This window comes from Oncorhynchus keta, chromosome 29 (assembly GCF_023373465.1).
Source record: "Oncorhynchus keta strain PuntledgeMale-10-30-2019 chromosome 29, Oket_V2, whole genome shotgun sequence".
NCBI classification, from domain to species: domain Eukaryota; kingdom Metazoa; phylum Chordata; class Actinopteri; order Salmoniformes; family Salmonidae; genus Oncorhynchus; species Oncorhynchus keta.
Window position 1 is genome coordinate 21,977,204 of NC_068449.1, and position 22,728 is coordinate 21,999,931.

Consider the following 22,728-nt stretch of genomic DNA (forward strand, 5'->3'; position numbering starts at 1 on the left):
GCCAGCCAGACAGATGGCTAGGTGATTACCTTGTTGATTGGACAGCGGCAGGGTGTACATGGAGTGGGATGAGGAGTTAAGTCCGGCCAGGCTGCCGTCCTTCCGGCTGAGGGTTGGTCTGGCAGAAGGGGGGGCCGGGAGGTGGCAGAACTTCCCTGTCGAGTTTGATGGGCACCAGCACTGGTCCCTGCCAATGCAGCGCCCACCACTCAGACAGGGGATCTGACAGAAGACTGCAGGAGAGAGAACAAGAGAGACCAAGGTCATTACCAAAGAGAAAGGTTAGTTAGTGTAAGAAACCGCCAGCTTTAATTAGTTGATTTATGCTTATACCCATACACATAATGAGAAGCAGGAGGGATAGTTCTGAAAGAAAGTGTGTACGGAGACTTCTTGTTCTCTGGAATGTAATTTTCACATAACCACATTCACGAGCAGACACCTCATTTGACATGGGTTTATGAAGTTCCAACTTCAACCTGAGGGCAACGCACACTAATAATATCACCCCTCCCTATTAAGCCAAACCTTTCTCAGCTGTCCCATGATGTGTGTATGTGCCTCATTTAAACACCCAGGTTTCAAGAAAATAAGGAATGTACACACTGCTATATTTGATACTTTCTCTGTTGACAATGAAACTCTCACCTATTTCAAAGGAGTAAGGCAATTGGTTCTTGAGCAGATAAGTGTCACGCCCTGTTCTGTTTCACCTGTCTTTGTGATTGTCTCCACCCACCTCCAGGTGTCACCTGTTTTCCCCATTAGTCCCTGGTGTATTTATCCCTGTGTTTCCTGTCTCTATGTGCCAGTTTGTCTTGTTTTGCCAAGTCAACCAGTGTTTCTCCCAACTCCTGTTTTTCCCTGTCTCTGTTTTTTTCCTAGCCCTCCTGGTTTTGACCGTTGCCTGTCCTGACGCCGAATCCGCCTGCCTGACCACCCTGCCTGTCCTGACCTCGAGCCTGCCTATCGCCTGCACTCTGACCTGGTTTATGAACTCTGTCCCCCGACCTGCCTTTTGCCTACCCCTTTTGTTGTAATAAATATCGGAGCTCAACCATCTGACTCCTGTGTCTGCATTTGGGTCTTGCCTTGTGGCCTCATAATAAGACTATTGAATCCCTACATAACACTGTCTTTCTTTGAATAATTTGATTTGATTTACTTTGCTTTACACCCTGCAACCCTGCAATCTTCCTCTACAAGGAGAAGCAGCTGGTGCTTGACAGGTTGAGCCTTTTCATCTCTTGGCAAAGGTCCCAGTGTCCTACATACCTGCTCCATACCAGGATATACAAAGGAGCACAAACCTTAACCTTAACTCACTCATACTTGAGCCTGGAAAATGAAAATTGGATAACAGCCTTGCCCAAATAAAAGGCGATATTCTAAGTGAACAAAATAAAAAAGGTTGATGCCCTTTTTGGTCCAAAAGTACCAAAAATTACCTTGATTTTTTTATGCTACATATCTAGACTTATCCTGACGAGTGATGCACTGATATGACATTTTTGGCCAATACCGATATCCAATATATTCCTTGCCAAAAATAACGATACAGATATTTAACATTTTTGCGGCCTTTTAAGTATTCTAGTACAGTTAAATAGTTAACACACACACATGGACGCAGAGGTCTAAGGCACTGCATCTCAGTGCAAGAGGAGTCACTACAGTCCCTGGTTTGAATCCAGCTGTATCACATCCAGCCGTGATTGGGAGTCCCATAGGGCGGCGCACAATTGGCCCAGCATCATCCGGGTTTGGCCGGGGTAGGCCGTCATTGTAAATAAGAATTTGTTCTTAATTGACTTGCCTAGTTAAATCAAAGGTTACACACACACCACACTGACCAAAAGGTTATTTTGTTGGCATTTACGTGTGTCCCCATTACCAGTAAAACAATCAAAACCTATGTCTGTCACTTACTTGCTGTGCTGTTTCTGTCACGCCCTGGTCTTAGTATTTTGTGTTTTCGTTATTTATTTGGTCAGGCCAGGGTGTGACATGGGTTTATTTTGTTGTGTTTCGTATTGGGGTTTTAGTAGGCATTGGGATTGCGGCTGAGTAGGGGTGTCTAGCATAGGCTTGGCTGCCTGAGGCGGTTCTCAATCAGAGTCAGGTGATTCTCGTTGTCTCTGATTGGGAACCATATTTAGGTAGCCTAGGTTTCACTGTGTGTTTTGTGGGTGATTGTTCCTGTCTCTGTGTTTGTTGTCACAAGATGTATAGGCTGTATAGGTTTTCACGTTTCGTTTGTTGTTTTGTATATTAAGTTATTTCATGTATCGTTCATTTTTCATTAAAGAACATGAGTAACCACCACGCCGCATTTTGGTCCACTCCTCTTTCAACAGATGAACGCCGTTACAGTTTCGTTGTTCTTTTGTTCAGTTATTTCATTCTCAACCAGGATTTCAATGGAACACCGTTTGGGTCTTTGCGTGTCAAGAAATATACTATTTAACAAATAACACTATTTGACGTGTCAAATAAGCCTGTTGACCAGTCATGACCTGAATATGACTGCAGCTCACATAATTTAACACGTTCATGAATTTGTTACGTATTTATTACACATTGATTACATTATCACTCGTATTTCACATGTCACCACGATTCATCGATACGTATGCTATGATGCTGGTAAAGTTGTCGCGTGCACCTACAGTGATGGTCATAAAAGAAAGGTAGCTAGCTCATGGATGCAAACAATGTTCTTCCCAAAACAACATACATCTGTTTCAGTAGCTATTAGCTAGCTAACTATATAGCTAACTATATAGCTAGCTAACTATATAGCTATATAGCTAGGTGTCATCTAAAATAACCCTAATTTTGAAGACAGTTCTTATTTGATTAATTGTGGTCGGACGCATCTGTGAAGCTAGCCACAATAAGAATTAGCCACAATAGTGGAATTTGCGGTTAGCCTTCAAAATAAATCTATGGAATAATTCTACTATTTGTATTCATTTGCATCACTGTCAATGACACTTTTATTTTGAAGGCAAACCGCAAATTCCACTATTGTGCCTAATCCTTATTGTGGCTAGCTTCACAACACAACCTGGTCCGGTCGAGCCTCACTAGCCAGATGAAGCAAGTTGGCTGCTTATAATGTTCACTTTTGGCAACAGGGTTAAGTAGCTGGCTAGCTATTTATTTTCATTAACTAATGTTCAATTTCAATAGGCGAACAACAAGTGGAAACCTTGCTAATACTTACTCACAAGGATTCCTAAATCATTGGTAAGAATAATGAAAATGACTGCAGTTGCTACTGGTTATTGTTTTCAGGCTGGTTGTATTGGTGCTAGCTTGGTACCAAGCTAAAGCTCACGACCCCAGAAGTTGCGGTCGAACAAATTATGCTTTATTACCAACACGGTATTGTAAACTCATCGTTTGTGGCCGGTGTTTGCATGCTTTTTTGTACAGCTTTGACAGAGCTACTGTATCTTTTTTGACTTGCAAATACCCAAACGACATTCCATAGTATGTATGTCGTGAAGCTAATAGCAGTGACACTATTACTGTGTAACTCGGGTAGGGCAACATCTGAAAAATAGCACACTTGGTAGTGTGTACCGGTGCTTGACCAGTCGGCGAAAGACAACATCACCCACGACTAAGAACGGTTGATTATCAAGGGCAATGAATTCCATTATCTTGCCATTTCGCCCCTTGAGTTGTCTCACTGAAATTGTGTTACTCTTTCAAATGACTTCTCGACTTGTTGACTGCTCCATCCACACAGCAGATATTGTGGGCTAGTTAAGGAATGCTTTGTTGCACACAAAGTTTTGTGGTCCTTCTGTGGCTCAGTTGGTAGAGCATGGCGCTTGTAACGCCAGGGTAGTGGGTTCGATTCGGGACCACCCATGTAGAATGTATGCACACATTATTTAGGTAAATGCATATATTATTATTATATTATTATGCAAAATTCTACGTGGCTTCACGTCATGTATCTACATTATTTAGGTATGCATATAGGTATGTCTCAGCCTCGCCGCAGACACAGTCTCAGCCTCGCCGCAGACACAGTCTCAGCCTCGCCGCAGACACAGTCTCAGCCTCGCCGCAGACAGTCTCAGCCTCGCCGCAGACACAGTCTCAGTCTCGCCGCAGACACAGTCTCAGTCTCGCCGCAGACCCAGTCTCAGCCTCGCCGCAGACACAGTCTCAGTCTTGCCGCAGACACAGTCTCAGTCTCGTCGCAGACACAGTCTCAGTCTCGCCGCAGACCCAGTCTCAGCCTCGCCGCAGACACAGTCTCAGCCTCGCCGCAGACACAGTCTCAGTCTCGCCGCAGACACAGTCTCAGTCTCGCCGCAGACACAGTCTCAGTCTCGCCGCAGACACAGTCTCAGTCTCGCCGCAGACACAGTCTCAGTCTCGCCTCAGACACAGTCTCAGCCTCGCCGCAGACACAGTCTCAGTCTCGCCGCAGACAGTCTCAGTCTCGCCGCAGACACAGTCTCAGTCTCGCCGCAGACCCAGTCTCAGCCTCGCCGCAGACACAGTCTCAGTCTCGCCGCAGACACAGTCTCAGTCTCGTCGCAGACACAGTCTCGCCGCAGACACAGTCTCAGTCTTGCCGCAGATGCTGTCCCGTCCCCAGCTTCAACTTCAGCCTAGCCCTAGTTAACCTCAGCATGGGGCAGGAATTATTCCTAGACAACAACCTGACTTTTTCTCTTACCCAACCTCTACCTACCAGACAGATAGGAAGATACAATTCAGGCCCGTGCCACACACCACCACGGATGTCTTTGAAATGCATTGTTAAATGGCTTCTCTAAGTCTCTTGTCCCAGTAATGTCAGGTTTAAATGTTGTGAATCCAGGGAGCCCAACAGTGTAATGATGTTATCCACCTAGTTTTTACTGCCCCACATTGGGAACATAACAACATGACATAACTGTTCGCTGCCCACTTGACATTCCTTGAGGAACACGCACTTCAGCAACAACAAAATGCCAGCTTGGATGTCGAGAAATTTCCTTTAACAGAGTCTTTTTACAGATGTTTTAATGGTCAGAAATTTCTTTAAAATAAAATCAAACATAAAAACAAACTACTTCTCAGGATCACCCAGAAGTTCCAAGGAATGCATTGTGAAATTTCTCTGCCAAGCCATTGAAGTGTTTGGAGTAAGTTAAAATTCTCCCAAAACCTATTAATGGGAGCATAAATCTGCAAAACAATCTGTTTATCTATTCAGAACTCAGCCAGTTCCTCCCATGAGGAGCTTAGTGTGTTAAGTGTGGGGCGGCGGCGGCGTGTGTGTATTTGATATGGGCGCTCTTCACTTCTAATCAGTTTGAGTGATTACTGTGAGCCTTAGTTGTGTGGTATGGGCTGAGGGGAACACTATGGAAACAGGGCCGGAACCCCAGCATTGGTTATTGTTCTCCCCCACCATGGAGAGACAGGGAGGGAGACTACTCTCCTGTGTGAGTTTGTAGCAAAGCCTGTGGATAAATGGCAGCTTTAATGTAATCCCTATAAAATCCTGTTCACGCGGTTACTCCCTCTCTTTCTCTCTCCCTCGCTCTTTCTCTCTGTTTCCTTCCCTCCATCGCTCCCAGTGAGCACGTTAAATGGTTAACAGTGGCGCTGAGAGCGAGACTTAAACCACAAAAAGACTGTGCTAAGTGTTGGGAGCGTGAGAGCGCCGCTTCCACGTGTGTGGTCAGCTTAACCCCCTCCACTGAGCCCTGCAACACAATGGGCAGGGAGACCTGCTCTTAATCTGCTCTCCCTTCTCCCTCGCTCTCTCCCCTCTGCCCATCTCTCTCTCTTTCACACTGTTCCCGACCATGCATAATCTCCCCCACTTTGTCCCCTCTCTTTCCCTGACTGCCTGCTATTCAGTGTTGACAGTGCCGCAGTGGGAATGGGTTTACCTATCAGGATCCCCTCTTTCCCCTGGACTACATTCAGACAGTGGGGGGGGGGGGGGGGAACTCACAGAGTCTGAAGCCCTGGGTCTTGGGTGGCTGGTGCTGGTTCTCACTGTAGACGGTGGTGGTGTCACCCTTCTCACAGTTGTTGTAGCAGCGGCCGCCACTGCACACCCTCCGACACACCATGGGGGTGAAGACGATTTTGATGCGGTCCAGGTTGGAGGTAAGGTTGGCCCCTGGAGCACAGCGACACACAGAGACCTGGGTGAGCAGGAGCAGCGCTGCGCTGGAGAAGAGCTGCATTCTTAACGAGCCACAGACAGACAGACAGACAGACAGACAGACAGACAGACAGACAGACAGACAGACAGACAATCTCTGGCCCTCCTGCCTGGCTAGCCCAACAGAAGGGGAGGTTAATATGAGTGTGTGTGTGTTTGGGCGTGTGTGTGTTTGTTTATGCGTGAGTGTGTTTGTGTCAGTGCCTTGGAATGGTACAGCTGAGAGGATGCCTGTCCTCCAAGCCTGTATTATTGGGAAAAGGTGTTCTAGATGTGTGAGTAAACCTGTAATGGTGGGAAGCTGTTCAACACCGTTGCCCTAGTAGGAGGGAAAAACAAGAGAAACTCAGACAGCAGACAGCTTTACAGAGGGCTCTGTTCTGTTCTGAGAGGGTTGGAGGGGTTTCTGGAAGTTTCTGGTGGTGGGGGAGGGTTATGTCAGGGTGCAGCCTGTCATGGGGCTGAGGTGACAATGAGGACCGTGGTGCCTCCCCCTTCTTCCCACCTCCCTCTCTGGGTCCTAAGGGAGGGAGCACAGCTTTCCAGTGATTGAACACTGCAGACACTCCAGAGCAGAGAGCAGATATCAAACATCTGTCGCTCATGTGATGAAAACCACAGGGAGGGAGGGGAGCCTGGGACGGCGCCAACACCACTCCCCCCCCAAATCTAATGTTCCATTCAGTGAAGACAGAAATTCACTGTGAGTATGTGTCAAATCAAATCAAAGTTTATTTGTCACGTGCGCCGAATACAACAGGTTACCTTACAGTGGACCCTTTGGTCATAGCACTATGTCTGTCATCGCCCCCACCTACATGTACAGACCTTACAGTGAAATGCTTACTTACAGGCTCTAACCAATGGTGCGGGACACAAATGTGTGTGTGTGTGTGTCCTGCATTCCGTAGGGTATATTTGTTTTAATTTTGTTAGAAAGCAGGGTAATAAAGAACAGTGGTATCGACTTGGATGAAACTCTTTTTTCTTTTCTGGTCATTACCTGCCGGCGCCACTGCATCGTTGACTTGTCTGTCGGTGTGGACATCGGTGGTGGGTCTGTGGCCGTTACGACCATTCCCCTTCCCATTGTCATGTCTGTTGCCATTGGGCAGGGCGTTGGAGGTGATGGGGCCAGTGGATGATGGGTATCGTTTGACTGTGCGAGACGTCCCAGTCTGTAGGGGAGACGAAGTGTCGGCTGGTCCTCGTCTCACCTGGGTCCTGGTAACAAGACAGATGACACCAGATCCTTTAAAACTCTCTCTCTACAGCAGTCACTAAACAAACACAAACAACATACAGAACACCGCCACTTACACATGGTCAACATGTTAAACATAACGTTCTACTGTATTTGTGAGAGTTTGACACACAAAACGTAGCATTATGTCTGTCTTAGGTCATAGCGTTATGTCTGTCTTCGGTCATAGCGTTATGTCTGTCTTCGGTCATAGCGTTATGTCTGTCTTCGGTCATAGCATTATGTCTGTCTTCGGTCATAGCATTATGTCTGTTATCGCCCCCCACCTACATGTACAGATTACCTCAACTAGCCTGTACCCCTGCAGACTGACTCAGTACCGGTGCCTCCTGTATATAGCCTCGTTGTATATAGCCTCGTTATTGTTATTGTTATTGTGTTACTTTTTATTATTACTGTATATTTTAGCCTACTTGGTAAATATTTTTTTCTTCTTGAACTGCACTGGTAAAGTCTACACTGTATTCGGTGTATGTGGCAAATAAAGTTTGATTTGATTTATGTCTGTCTTAGGTCATAGCGTTATGTCTGTCTTAGGTCAAATCAAATGTCATTTGTCACATGCGCCGAATACAACAGGTATTAGACCTTACAGTGGAATGCTTACGTACAAGTCTGTAACCAACAATGCAGTTTTAAGAAAATACCCCCCAAAAAGTAAGAGACAAGAATAACAAAAAAATTAAGAGCAACAATAGCGAGACTATATACAGGGGGGTACCGGTACAGAGTCAATGTGTGGGGGCACCGGTTAGTTGAGGTAATATGTACATGTAGGTAGAGTTATTAAAGTGATAATGACAGAGAGTAGCAGCGGTGTAAAAGAGGGGGGGGGAGGGTAATGAAAAAAGTCAGAGTAGCCATTTGGATTAGATGTTCAGGAGTCTTATGGCTTGGAGTCGGACAATTCTTAGGGCCATCCTCTGACACCGCATGGTATAGAGGTCCTGGATGGCAGGAAGCTTGGCCCCAGTGATATACTGGGCCGTTCGCACTACCCTCTGTAGTGCCTTGAAGTCGGAGGCCCGAGCAGTTGCCATACCAGGCAGTGATGCAACCCGTCAGGATGCTCTCGATGGTGCAGCTGTAAAACCTTTTGAGGATCTGAGGATTCATGCTAAATCTTTTCAGTCTCCTGAGGGGGAGTAGGTTTTGTCATGCCCTCTTCACGATTGTCTTGGTGTGCTTGGACCATGTTAGTTTGCTGGTGATGTGGACGCCAAGGAACTTGAAGTTCTCAACCTGCTCCACTACAGCCTCGTCGATGAGAATGGGGGCGCGCTCAGTCCTCCTGGTCCTGTAGTCCACAATCATCTCCTTAGTCTTGATCACGTTGAGGGAGAGGTTGTTGTCCTTGCACCACACGGTCAGGTCTCTGACCTCCTCCCTATAGGCTGTCTCATCGTTGTCGGTGATCAGGCCTACCACTGTTGTGTCATCAGCAAACTTAATGATGGTCTTGGAGTCGTGCCTGGCCATGCAGTCATGGGTGAACAGGGAGTACAGGAGGGGACTGAGCACGCACCCCTGAGAGGCCCACGTGTTGAGGATCAGATGTGTTGTTACCTACCCTTACCACTTGGGGGCGGCCCAACAGGAAGTCCAGAATACAAGTGCAGAGGGAGGTGTTCAGTCCCATGGTCCTTAGCTTAGTGATGAGCATTGAGGGCACTACGGTGTTGAACGCTGAGCTGTAGTCAATGAATAGCATTCTCACATATGTGTTCCTTTGTCCTGGTGTGAAAGGCACAGTGTGGTGTGCAATAGAGATTGCATAATCTGTGGATCTGCGGTATGCAAATTGGAGTGGGTCTAGGGTTTCTGGAATAATGGTGTTGATGTGAGCCATGACCAGCCTTTCAAAGCATTTCATGGCATGAGTGCTACAGACGTGAGTGCTACAGGTTGGTAGTCATTTAAGCAGGTTACCTTAGTGTTCTTGGGTACAGGGACTATGGTGGTCTGCTTAAAACTTGTTGGTATTACAGACTCAGACAGGGAGAGGTTGAAAATGTCAGTGAAGACACTTGCCAGTTGGTCAGCGCATGCTCGCAGTACACATCCTGGTAATCCGTATGGCCCTGCGGCCTTGTGAATGTTGACCTGTTTAAAGGTCTTACTCACATCGGCTGCGGAGAGTGTACTCACATAGTTGTCTGGAACAGCTGATGTTCTCATGCATGTTTCAGTGTTACTTGCCGCGAAGCGAGCATAGAAGGAGTTTAGCTTGTTTGGTAAGCTCATGTCACTGGGCAGCTCTTGGCTGTGCTTGTAGTCTGTAATAGTTTGCAAGCCCTGCCACATCCGACGAGCGTCGGAGCCGGTGTACTACGATTGGATCTTAGTCCTGTATCGAAGATTTTCCTGTTTGATGGTTTGTCAGAGGGCATAGCAGGATTTTTTTTAAGCTTTCGGGTTAGAGTCCCGCTCCTTGAAAGCGGTAGCTCTACCCTTTATCTCAGTGCGAATGCTGCATGTAATCCATGGCTTCTGGTTGGGGTATGTACGTGCAGTCACTGTGGGGACGATGTCATCGATGCACTTACTGATAAAGCCAGTGACTGATGTGGTGTACTCTTCATTGCCATCAGAAGAATCCCAAAACATATTCCAGTCTGTGCTAGCAAAACAGTCCTGTAGTTTAGCATCTGCTTCATCTGACCACTTTTTATAGACGGAGTCACTGGTGCTTCCTGCTTACATTTTTTCTTGTAAGCAGGTATCAGGAGGATAGAATTATGGTCAGATTTGCCAAATGGAGGGCAAGGGAGAGCTTTGTATGTGTCTCTGTGTGTGGAGTAACGGTAGTCTCAAAATGTTTTCCCTCTGGTTGCACATTTAACATGCTGATAGAAATGAGGTAAAACTGATTTAAGTGTCCCTGCATTAAAGTTTCCAGCCACTAGGAGCGCCGCCTCTGGATGAGCTCTTTCCTGTTTGCTTATGGCGGTATACAGCTCATTGAGTGCGGTTTTAGTGCCAGCATCGGTCTGTGGTGGTATGTAGACAGCTACAAAAAATAAAGATGAAAACTCTCTTGGTAGATAGGTGAGCAAAACCTTGAGACTTTCTTAGATATCGTGCACCAGCTATATGTATTTACATATATGCATAGGCCCCCACCACGTGTCTTACCAGAGGCTGCTGTTCTATCCTGCTGATAGAGTGTATAACCCGCCAGCTGTATGTTCTTAATGTCGTCGTTCATCCACGACTCGGTGAAACATAAGATATTAAAGTTTTTAATGTTCCGTTCGTCCCATTTATTTTCCAGCGATTGAACATTAGCTAGCAGGATGGAAGGCAGAGGCAGATTAGCCACTCGTCGCCTGGTCTTGACAAGACACCCTGAAATCTCAGTCTGATGGGGATCTGGTCGGGTGTCTGCAGTATATCCCTCCCGTCCGACTCATTGAAGAAAAACTCTTAGTCTAATCTGAGGTGAGTAATCGGAGTTCTGATGTCCAGAACCTCTTTTCAGCAATAAGAGATGGAAGCAGCAACATTATGTACAAAACAAGTTACGAACAACGCAAAAAAAAAAAATGGCATGGTTGGTTTTGAGCCGGTAAGACAGCAGCCAGCCACTCCGGCGCCATCATTATTTGTCATAGCATTATACCTGTCTTAGGTCATAGCATTATATCTGTCTTAGGTCATAGCATTATGTCTGTCTTAGGTCATAGCATTATGTCTGTCTTAGGTCATAGCATTATGTCTGTCTTAGGTCATAGCATTATGTCTGTCTTAGGTCATAGCATTATGTCTGTCTTAGGTCATAGCATTATATCTGTCTTAGGTCATAGCATTATATCTGTCTTAGGTCATAGCATTATATTTGTCTTAGGTCATAGCATTATATTTGTCTTAGGTCATAGCATTATATTTGTCTTAGGTCATAGCATTATATTTGTCTTAGGTCATAGCATTATATTTGTCTTAGGTCATAGCATTATATCTGTCTTAGGTCATAGCATTACTTAATTGATTCCATATGTTTTGACATATTTTGCTTTAATTGAATCAAGAGTATTATACCGTACTTAGGTCCTACAGTACATCTGTTGTTGGTCAGAGCAGCATGTGCATGGCTAATTAATAGAAGATTATGTTTAGTATAAAAGGCATTTTGTAATATACGACCAGTCACCACTGATTAAGAGAAAATAAAGCATCCGGGAATTGGGTGAATAACACTCATGATTTCCCTTTGGATCCATCTGCACACGTGCGTGTGTGTGTGTGTGTGTGTGTGTGTGTGTGTGTGTGTGTGTGTGTGTGTGTGTGTGTGTGTGTGTGTGTGTGTGTGTGTGTGTGTGTGTGTGTGTGTGTGCCTGGTGGGCATCAGCCGGAGTGTTAAACAGTGTTGGAGGAAGTATTACAAATCTGATGGAAGAACAAAGCGGTCACACTTCTGGCTGCCTGTGCTGTGAGCATTTGATTTGGTGTAATTACAAACAGCAGCAGTGTGCGGGGGAGAAGCTGAGCTCATGTGAGAGCAGTGGACCAGGCATGTGCTTTCCCTGTCAGACCTCCTCTACCTGGGCTCTGTGAGCAGCATTACACCACGGACGGGAATTACTTCACCCCTTAAAACATCTGCATCCCACTGGTCTGGTCTCCCACCGACCACATTGCAGACTACAACACAAGACAGAGAGGAGACAGACCCAAGCCCTTAGTCAGAGAATCAGCTCCTCACAGTTATACACCAGCAACGCTTCAAGTTATTTAAGGATGAAATGAAACCACTGATTTAGAATAACAATAACATTCGCCTCCCGGGGGGCGCAGTGGTCTAAGGCACTGCATCGCAGTGCTAGCTGTAACACCATAGACTCTGGGTTCAAGCCCAGGCTCTGTCGCAGCCGGCTGTGACCGGGAGGTCCATGGGGCGATGCACAATTGGCCTAGCATCATCTGGGTTAGGGAGGGTTTGGCCAGTAGGGAAATCCTTGTCTCATCGCACACTAGTGACTCCTGTGGCGGGCCGGGTGCAGTGCGTGCTGACCAGGTCGCTAGGTGCACGGTGTTTCCTTGAACACATTGGTGCGGCTGGCTTCCGGGTTGGATGCGCGTTGTGTTAAGAAGCAGTGTGGCTTGGTTGGCTTGTGTTTCGGAGGACGCATGACTTTCAGCCTTCGTCTCTCCTGAGCCCGTACGGGAGTTGTAGCGATGAGACAAGATAGTAGCTACTAACAATTGGATACCATGAAAAGGGGGGTAAAAAAATAACATTTTTAAACAATAATTCACATTCATTATATATGTGGTTTCAGTCAGGCACACACGAACACAAACCTAAAACACACACACACTGAATATGCATCACATGTTTGGTACAAACATTGCTTGTTAAATTAGCTAGGCCTATGCCATCACTAGTCCCATTGAACATTGTACTTTTTATTGACTGAACAAATGGCAGTCTGGTTACCTTTATAATCTATTTAGAAATGTTTAGCATTGTATTTACACGCCTCCTGGAAATTGGTTTCTCCCGTTTCGGGGGTGTTTTCATTGCTTATCAGAAACGCAAATGTTTATACTTATCATGCCAAGTTAACGGCCATTGTAATGTAAAGTGTGCAATAGCCCTACTATTGCTGTAAAAGTGTATAATAACCTGTTTCAAATGTGAATGGTTTATGTCAGGTGTTGGGTCGGTCCTTTTAGGATGTTGCTGCTCCACACCATCTAACTAATGGGTCCTCTGTCTTAAACTACAAACCCACCGCCTCAGCTGTACTGAGCAGCTCAAGACTCAGCATGTTGCTATTCAGAGAGTCCAAACCACATTCCTGTTGCCAGCGTAACATGACCCTCAGTGAAAAGGACAAATGGAGACAAACGGTCCTCATATAAACCATCCTTCAGAAAGACAACATGCACCTAGCTGACAGCTGTTGACCCAGTCCTTCCTGACTCCCCTACTAGAGACCCTCTCCGTAGGAAATGACATTGGGGAAACCTGATGTGCTTGTATCAGTCATCAATCAGCCGGGTATTGGAGCGGGGGAGAGGTGCATGGCGGTACGGGTGCCAGTCAAGCCCAGGTCATGATGGGTTTTTTCTGTTCCTGAGTGTGACACCTGGCCTGCACGCATCCTGCCTCACTTCACTTCCTGGGCCAAGCCAGACGTTTTTGCTCCCAATGGCAAACTATTTCCTCACAGCATAAGGTGAGCCCTACAAACAATATTCAGTACAAAATGATATCAAAAGGGAAACATTGCGCTCTCCAAGAAGCTTGGCTGGTGTGTAAAACCAGTGAATTCACACAAACAGAAAAGTGCAATGGGTCCACACTCAGTATAAAATGATATACCATGCCATTTGAATTAAATCAGTATCTGCCATGACAGGGAGGGCCACATTATCATCATGATGATGAAGAACAAAAGACAGCAATGAGTAATGATTGAATTAGTAGAAACAAATGTATTGAATTTGGTCTTGCCTTCCATAGTCCAAAATAGAAATACAGGCTTGAGTCTCATGTCGCCACTCACACACAGATATGTGTTCCTGAACTCCACGGACCAGGCTAACTAGTAATAAACCAGGCTGGGATCTCTTAAGGCGCCAGCATACTTCAGTTCGGCTGGCACCTAGCTGAAGTCGACTAGCCGAACCGAACGAGTGGTCTTAAAAGACATTCGCTTGAAAAACAAGAAAAAAAGCAGCCAAAAAAGTTTGTCCATTTTGAGACGCCGTAGCCAGTATACACTTCCTCAAAATAGTCTAAATTACTCTAAGACAACTCAAGAAATGCGTCATAAATTTGTACGTGTTTGCCGAGGAGTTCTTAGTCGTACAATTTTCCATCTAAGATGTTTGGTGCAGTATTTCCCAATGTAAAAATGTGCATGAAAGCGAGTCATCTCTCGTTGAATGACAACAAATACTTTATTGAAGAATCCCTACTGTTGACCAATCATCGACGAAGGAGCATAGACTTTATTGAAGAATCCCTACTGTTGACCAATCATCGACGAAGGAGCGTAGACTTTATTGAAGAATCCCTACTGTTGACTAATCACCGACGAAGGAGCGTAGACTTTATTGAAGAATCCCTACTGTTGACCAATCACCGACGAAGGAGCGTAGACTTTATTGAAGAATCCCTACTGTTGACCAATCATCGACGAAGGAGCAGACTTTATTGAAGAATCCCTACTGTTGACCAATCATCGACGAAGGAGCGTAGACTTTATTGAAGAATCCCTACTGTTGACTAATCACCGACGAAGGAGCGTAGACTTTATTGAAGAATCCCTACTGTTGACTAATCACCGACGAAGGAGCGTAGACTTTATTGAAGAATCCCTACTGTTGACTAATCACCGACGAAGGAGCGTAGACTTTATTGAAGAATCCCTACTGTTGACCAATCATCGACGAAGGAGCAGACTTTATTGAAGAATCCCTACTGTTGACCAATCATCGACGAAGGAGCGTAGACTTTATTGAAGAATCCCTACTGTTGACTAATCACCGACGAAGGAGCGTAGACTTTATTGAAGAATCCCTACTGTTGACTAATCACCGACGAAGGAGCGTAGACTTTATTGAAGAATCCCTACTGTTGACTAATCACCGACGAAGGAGCGTAGACTTTATTGAAGAATCCCTACTGTTGACTAATCACCGACGAAGGAGCGTAGACTTTATTGAAGAATCCCTACTGTTGACTAATCACCGACGAAGGAGCGTAGACTTTATTGAAGAATCCCTACTGTTGACTAATCACCGACGAAGGAGCGTAGACTTTATTGAAGAATCCCTACTGTTGACCAATCACCGACGAAGGAGCGTAGACTTTATTGAAGAATCCCTACTGTTGACTAATCACCGACGAAGGAGCGTAGACTTTATTGAAGAATCCCTACTGTTGACTAATCACCGACGAAGGAGCGTAGACTTTATTGAAGAATCCCTACTGTTGACTAATCACCGACGAAGGAGCGTAGACTTTATTGAAGAATCCCTACTGTTGACCAATCACCGACGAAGGAGCGTAGACTTTATTGAAGAATCCCTACTGTTGACTAATCACCGACGAAGGAGCGTAGACTTTATTGAAGAATCCCTACTGTTGACTAATCACCGACGAAGGAGCGTAGACTTTATTGAAGAATCTCTACTGTTGACTAATCACCGACGAAGGAGCGTAGACTTTATTGAAGAATCCCTACTGTTGACTAATCATCGACGAAGGAGCGTAGACTTTATTGAAGAATCTCTACTGTTGACTAATCATCGACGAAGGAGCATAGACTTTATTGAAGAATCCCTACTGTTGACCAATCACCGACGAAGGAGCGTAGACTTTATTGAAGAATCCCTACTGTTGACCAATCACCGACGAAGGAGCGTAGACTTTATTGAAGAATCCCTACTGTTGACCAATCACCGACGAAGGAGCGTAGACTTTATTGAAGAATCCCTACTGTTGACCAATCACAGACGAAGGAGCATAGACTTTATTGAAGAATCCCTACTGTTGACCAATCACAGACGAAGGAGCGTAGACTTTATTGAAGAATCTCTACTGTTGACCAATCACAGACGAAGGAGCGTAGACTTTATTGAAGAATCCCTACTGTTGACCAATCACCGACGAAGGAGCGTAGACTTTATTGAAGAATCCCTACTGTTGACCAATCACAGACGAAGGAGCGTAGACTTTATTGAAGAATCTCTACTGTTGACTAATCACCGACGAAGGAGCATAGACTTCGGCTCCGAAATGTTGTGTCCAAAATCAAACAAAAACGTCTTTAGGCTGCGTATAGACAGGCAGCCCAATTCTGATCTTTTTTCCCCCACTAATTATTCTTTTGACCAATCACATCAGATCTTTTTCAGAGCTGATCTGATTGTTCAAAAGAGCAATTAGTGAAGAAAAGATCAGAATTGGGCTTTCTGTGTAAATGCTGTGAGAGCTGTGAATAGGACTACATAGCTAAAACACAACTGAACAACTAACAACAAATTACCAACTGAACTGTTCTCCACCTCAATAGACCTTAGGCTTTTGAGTATTTCATGATGGAATTCATGTGAGACCAAATAATAATTACGTTTACCACTCAGCAAATGAAATGAAACGTCTGAGAGCCATACTGAGGGGCCGTGTGTGTGCATGCGTGTGATGGATGATATAAAGTTGTTAGAAACATATGTTGCTGTCAAAACAAATGAACCTTATATCCTTATTGACCTTTTAGTGTTGCACTGTCTCTATGCACACTCACTGGGCCCTGCACACTCACACACACACACACTCATTCCATCATCTGCTCATTCACAAGTAATATGCACGTACATTTATGCAGACTCTACACACACGCACACCCACTCACATACAAGCTGCTACTACTCTGTTTATCTTATATCCTGTTGCCTAGTCACCTTACCCCTGTACATATCTACCTCCATCACTCTAGTATCCCTGTCACCTTACCCCTATACATATCTACCTCCATCACTCTAGTATCCCTGTCACCTTACCCCTACACATATCTACCTCCATCACTCCAGTATCCCTGCACATTGTAAATATGGTATATGAACTGACCCTGCTTACTTACTTACTTTATTGTGTTCTTCATATTTATTCTTATTTCTTGTGTTTTTTTCTAGTATTACATTGTTATTGATTATTGCATTGTTGGGTTTTGAGTTTGCATGGAAGGTGTTTCACAAATTAAAATATCTTCTAACTCTGGCTTTACCCCTATTTTATCCTATGCTTTCACCCCTCAGAGTCAGAGTACACTACAGGTAGAGGTGAGATCCGGATGGAGACAAGGCCTGGGTCTTTACTGTCTTAACCCAGTACCAGCAAGGCCTGCTTCTACTATACAGCATTATCATTGTAAAGAAATCAAAACTCTGGCGGATCTCAGAGGACCTTAAACACACAAGACAATCTGTGTTCAAACACCTGAAGAAAGCCCTGGGATGATTACAACTGAGTTTTTAGAATCATTCTGAGCGAGAAGGAAATCACTAATCACTGTAACAGTCTAGTCCTGCTTGGTAGAAATACACATATCGTAGCCCCTCCTAAGCATTAGACTGTAGGCCTATAACTATTATGGCAAGGGGTTGTTATGATCTTCAAACCCATTTCAACATTATGACATAGGCATAACACGTCTTGCAAAAAGTGGCAGGCAATGTGATTGGCTGCTCCTACCGTGGCATTTGACAATAATAAGAGAGGGATCAGGGGCCAATTAGGGGGCGATATCGCCCTGTGCTGATAGTACAGCCCAATCAAAACAGAGGACAGAACCAGGAACTGAAGAAGATTCCCGTAAATCGAGTTGTTAATAGCTTTAAATTACAATAACCCTGCCAAGTAAAATGGCAGGCATTCTTTGAAGTGGGGGGTATAGAAACCGATGTTTTCGTTGTGATATTCTGCGAGGAGGCTTTGTTGTGCTACCAGGAACAGCCAGATACTAGGGGGGCTCTCAAAACAGATCACTTCTGCTAGTGGTGCACGTCAGAAACAGCAGCACTCTAAGCTAGGCCCCAGGCAGCGCCTACATTCATCTGATGGTCACTGATACACTACCACCATGCTCCACCCCCCACCCCCTAGACCCACCCCACAACTACCCTGCTCCACCCCCCCACCCCCTAGACCCACCACACAACTACCCTGCTCCACCCCCCCACCCCCTAGACCCACCCCACCACTACCCTGCTCCACCCCCACCCCCAGACCCACCCCACCACTACCCTGCTCTACCCCCCACCACTTAGACCCACCCCACCACTACCCTGCTCTACCCCCCACCACTTAGACCCACCCCACCACTACCCTGCTCTACCCCCACCCCCTAGACCCACCCCACAACTACCCTGCTCCACCCCCACCCCGTAGACCCACCCCACCACTACCCTGCTCCACCCCCACCCCCTAGACCCCCCACCACTACCCTGCTCCACCCCCACCCCCTAGACCCACCCCACCACTACCCTGCTCGACCCCCACCACTTAGACCCACCCCACCACTACCCTGCTCTACCCCCCACCACTTAGACCCACCCCACCACTACCCTGCTCTACCCCCACCCCTAGACCCACCCCACAACTACCCTGCTCCACCCCCACCCCGTAGACCCACCCCACCACTATCCTGCTCCACCCCCACCCCCTAGACCCACCCCACCACTACCCTGCTCTACCCCCCACCACTTAGACCCACCCCACCACTACCCTGCTCTAACCCTCACCACTTAGACCCACCCCACCACTACCCTGCTCTGCCCCCACCACTTAGACCCACCCCACCACTACCCTGCTCTACCCCCACCACTTAGACCCACCCCACCACTACCCTGCTCTACCCCCCACCACTTAGACCTACCCCACCACTACCCTGCTCTGCCCCCCACCACTTAGACCCACCACTACCCTGCTCTACCCCCACCACTTAGACCCACCCCACCACTACCCTGCTCTACCCCCCACCACTTAGACCCACCCCACCACTACCCTGCTCTACCCCTCACCACGTAGACCCACCCCACCACTACCCTGCTCTACCCCCACCCCCTAGACCCACCCCACAACTACCCTGCTCCACCCCCATCCCCTAGACCCACCCCACCACTACCCTGCTCCACCCCCCACCCCTAGACCCACCCCACCACTACGCTGCTCTACCCCCACCACTTAGACCCACCCCACCACTACCCTGCTCTAACCCCCACCACTTAGACCCACCCCACCACTACCCTGCTCTACCCCCGACCACTTAGACCCACCCCACCACTACCCTGCTCCACCCCCACCCCTAGACCCACCCCACCACTACGCTGCTCTACCCCCACCACTTAGACCCACCCCACAACTACCCTGCACCACCCCCACCCCCTAGACCCACCCCACCACTACCCTGCTCCAACGCCCACCCCTAGACCCACCCCACCACTACCCTGCTCAACCCCCCACCACTTAGACCCACCCCACCACTACCCTGCTCTACCCCCACCACTTAGACCCACCCCACCACTACCCTTCTCTGCCCCCACCACTTAGACCCACCCCACCACTACCCTGCTCTACCCCCCACCACTTAGACCCACCCCACCACTACCCTGCTCTACCCCCCACCACTTAGACCCACCCCACCACTACCCTGCTCTACCCCTCATCAAGATGGTTGGAAAAGCATTCCAGGTGAGTGAAGCTGGTCAAGAGAATGCCAAGAGTGTGCAAAGATGTTATCAAGGCAAAGGGTGGCTACTTTGAAGAATGGAAAATCTAAAATATATTTTGATTTGTTTAATACATTTTGGGTTACTACATGATTCCATATGTGTTATTTCATAGTTTTGATGTCTTCACTATTATACAATGTAGAAAATAGTAAAATAAAGAAAACCCTTGAATGCGTAGGTCCAAACGTTTGACATATTTGTTTTTGAATATCCATAATGTTCTAAAAAGGAACAACCGTGAAACTAGAATACAGAGGAACCTTTCCAGACTGTCTGTCAAGAGGCTATCATCTTTCTGCAGAATGCAATCCTCTGAACCTCTCCGTCAACATTGGATTACATATCAGATAAGCTTTCAAATTACAAGGTTTGATCAGCACACAGGAACTTAAACATTGCATTTTCAGGAACATTTTTAAATGATCCATGTTTACATTAGATCAGGTTTGAAAGAATTCTATCCCATCTCCATCAACCCACATGTTGTGAGAAAACATATACAGTTGAACATACATACAGTTAAGTTTACATACACTTAGGTTGAAGCTACTAAAACCTGTTTTTCAACCACTCCACAAATTTATTGTTGACAAACTATAGTTTTGGCAAGTCGGTTAGGACATCTATTTGGTGCATGACACAAGTAATTTTTCCAACAACTGTTTACAGACAGATTATTTCACTGCATCACAATTCCAGTGGGTCAGAAGTTTAAATACACTAAGTTGACTGTGCCTTTAAACAGCTTGGAAAATTGCAGAAAATGATGTTATGGCTTTAGAAGCTTCTGATAGGCTAATTGACATCATTTGAGTCAATTGAAGGTGTACCTGTGGATGTATTTCAAGGACAACCTTCAAATTCAGTGCCTCTTTGATTCACATCATGGGAAAAACCAAAAGAAATCACCCAATACATCCGAAAAACATTTGTAGACCTCCACAAGTCTGGTTCATCCTTGGGAGCAATTTCCAAACGCCTGAAGGTACCACATTCATCTGTACAAACAATTGTACGTAAGTATAAACACCATGGGACCACGCAGCTGTCACACCGGTCAGGAAGGAGATGCGTTCTGTCTCCAAGAGATGAACGCAATTTGGTGAGACAAGTGCAAATCAATCCCAGAACAGCAGCAAAGGACCTTGTGAAGCTTCCCACCATTAGCTCTGACAAATTGAAAACTCTAGTCATTGGCAACTCCATTACCCGCAGTATTATTCTTAAAACGAATCATCCAGCGATCATACACTGTTTACCAGGGGGCAGGGCTACCGACGTTAAGGCTAATCTGAAGATGGTGCTAGCTAAAGCTAAAACTGGCGAGTGTAGAGAGTATAGAGATATTGTTATCCACGTCGGCACCAACGATGTTAGGATGAAACAGTCAGAGATCACCAAGCGCAACATAACTTCTGCGTGTAAATCAGCTAGAAAGATGTGTCGGCATCGAGTAATTGTCTCTGGCCCCCTCCCAGTTAGGGGGAGTGATGAGCTACAGCAGAGTCTCAAAACTCAATTGCTGGTTGAAAACTGTTTTCTGCCCCTTCCAAAAGATAGAATTTGTAGATAATTGGCCCTCTTTCTGGGACTCACCCACAAACAGGACCAAGCCTGACCTGCTGAGGAGTAACGGACTCCATCCTAGCTGGAGGGGTGCTCTCATCTTATCTACCAACATAGAGCCCTGTCTAACTCCTCTAGCTCCACAATGAAATAGGGTGCAGGCCAGGCAGCAGGCTGTTAGCCAGCCTGCCAGCATAGTGGAGTCTGCCACTAGCACAGTCAGTGTAGTCAGCTCAGCTATCACCATTGAGACCGTGTCTGTGCCTCGACCGAGGTTGGGCAAAACTAAACATGGCGGTGTTCGCCTGAGCAAACTCACTAGGATAAAGACCACCTCCATTCCTGTCATTATTGAAAGAGATCATGATACCTCAGATCTCAAAATAGGGCTACTGAATGTTAGATCCCTTACTTCAAAGGCAATTATAGTCAATGAACTAATCACTGATCATAATCTTGATGTGATTGGCCTGACTGAAACATGGCGTAAGCCTGATGAATTTACTGTGTTAAATGAGGCCTTAACTCCTGGCTACACAAGTGACCATACCCCCCCGTGCATCCCGCAAAGGCGGAGGTGTTGCTAACATTTACGATAGCAAATTTCAATTTACAAAAAAAAAAAATGAAATTTTCGTCTTTTGAGCTTCAAGTCATGAAATCTATGCAGCCTACTCAATCACTTTTTATAGCTACTGTTTACAGGCCTCCTGGGCCATATACAGCGTTCCTCACTGAGTTCCCTGAATTCCTATCGGACCTTGTAGTCATAGCAGATAATATTCTAATCTTTGGTGACTTTAATATTCACATGGAAAAGTCCACAGACCCACTCCAAAAGGCTTTCGGAGCCATCATCGACTCAGTGGGTTTTGTCCAACATGTCTCTGGAGCCACTCACTGTCACAGTCATACGCTGGACCTAGTTTTGTCCCATGGAATAAATGTTGTGGATCTTAATGTTTTTCCTCATAATCCTGGACTATCGGACCACTATTTTATTACGTTTGCAATTGCAACAAATAATCTGCTCAGACCCCAACCAAGTTACATCAAAAGTCGTGCTATAAATTCACAGACAACACAAAGATTCCTTGATGTCCTTCCAGATCCCCTCTGTCTACCCAAGGACGCCAGAGGACAAAAATCAGTTAACCACCTAACTGAGGAAATCAATTTAACCTTGCGCAATACCCTAGATGCAGTTGCACCCCTAAAAACTAAAAACATTTCTCATAAGAAACTAGCTCCCTGGTACACAGAAAATACCCGAGCTCTGAAGCAAGCTTCCAGAAAATTGGAACGGAAATGGCACCACACCAAACTGGAAGTCTTCCGACTAGCTTGGAAAGACCGTACCGTGCAGTATCGAAGAGCCCTTACTGCTGCTCGATCATCCTATTTTTCTAACTTAATTGAGGAAAATAAGAACAATCTGAAATTCCTTTTTGATACT

The 22,728-nt window shown here is 46.0% G+C and overlaps 1 protein-coding gene across 1 annotated transcript in view; it reads right to left on the bottom strand.

Annotated features, from left to right (window-relative positions):
* Positions 1–22,728, bottom strand: part of LOC118362478 (latent-transforming growth factor beta-binding protein 2-like) — a 153,660-nt gene that overhangs the window by 68,355 nt on the left and 62,577 nt on the right. The window contains exons 4-6 of the mRNA XM_035742833.2: positions 7,200–7,420; positions 5,981–6,151; positions 30–233 (exon numbers count right to left, since the gene is read on the bottom strand). Of these exons, the coding sequence (XP_035598726.2) occupies positions 30–233; positions 5,981–6,151; positions 7,200–7,420 (596 nt within the window). The remainder of the gene's footprint in view (positions 1–29; positions 234–5,980; positions 6,152–7,199; positions 7,421–22,728) is intronic.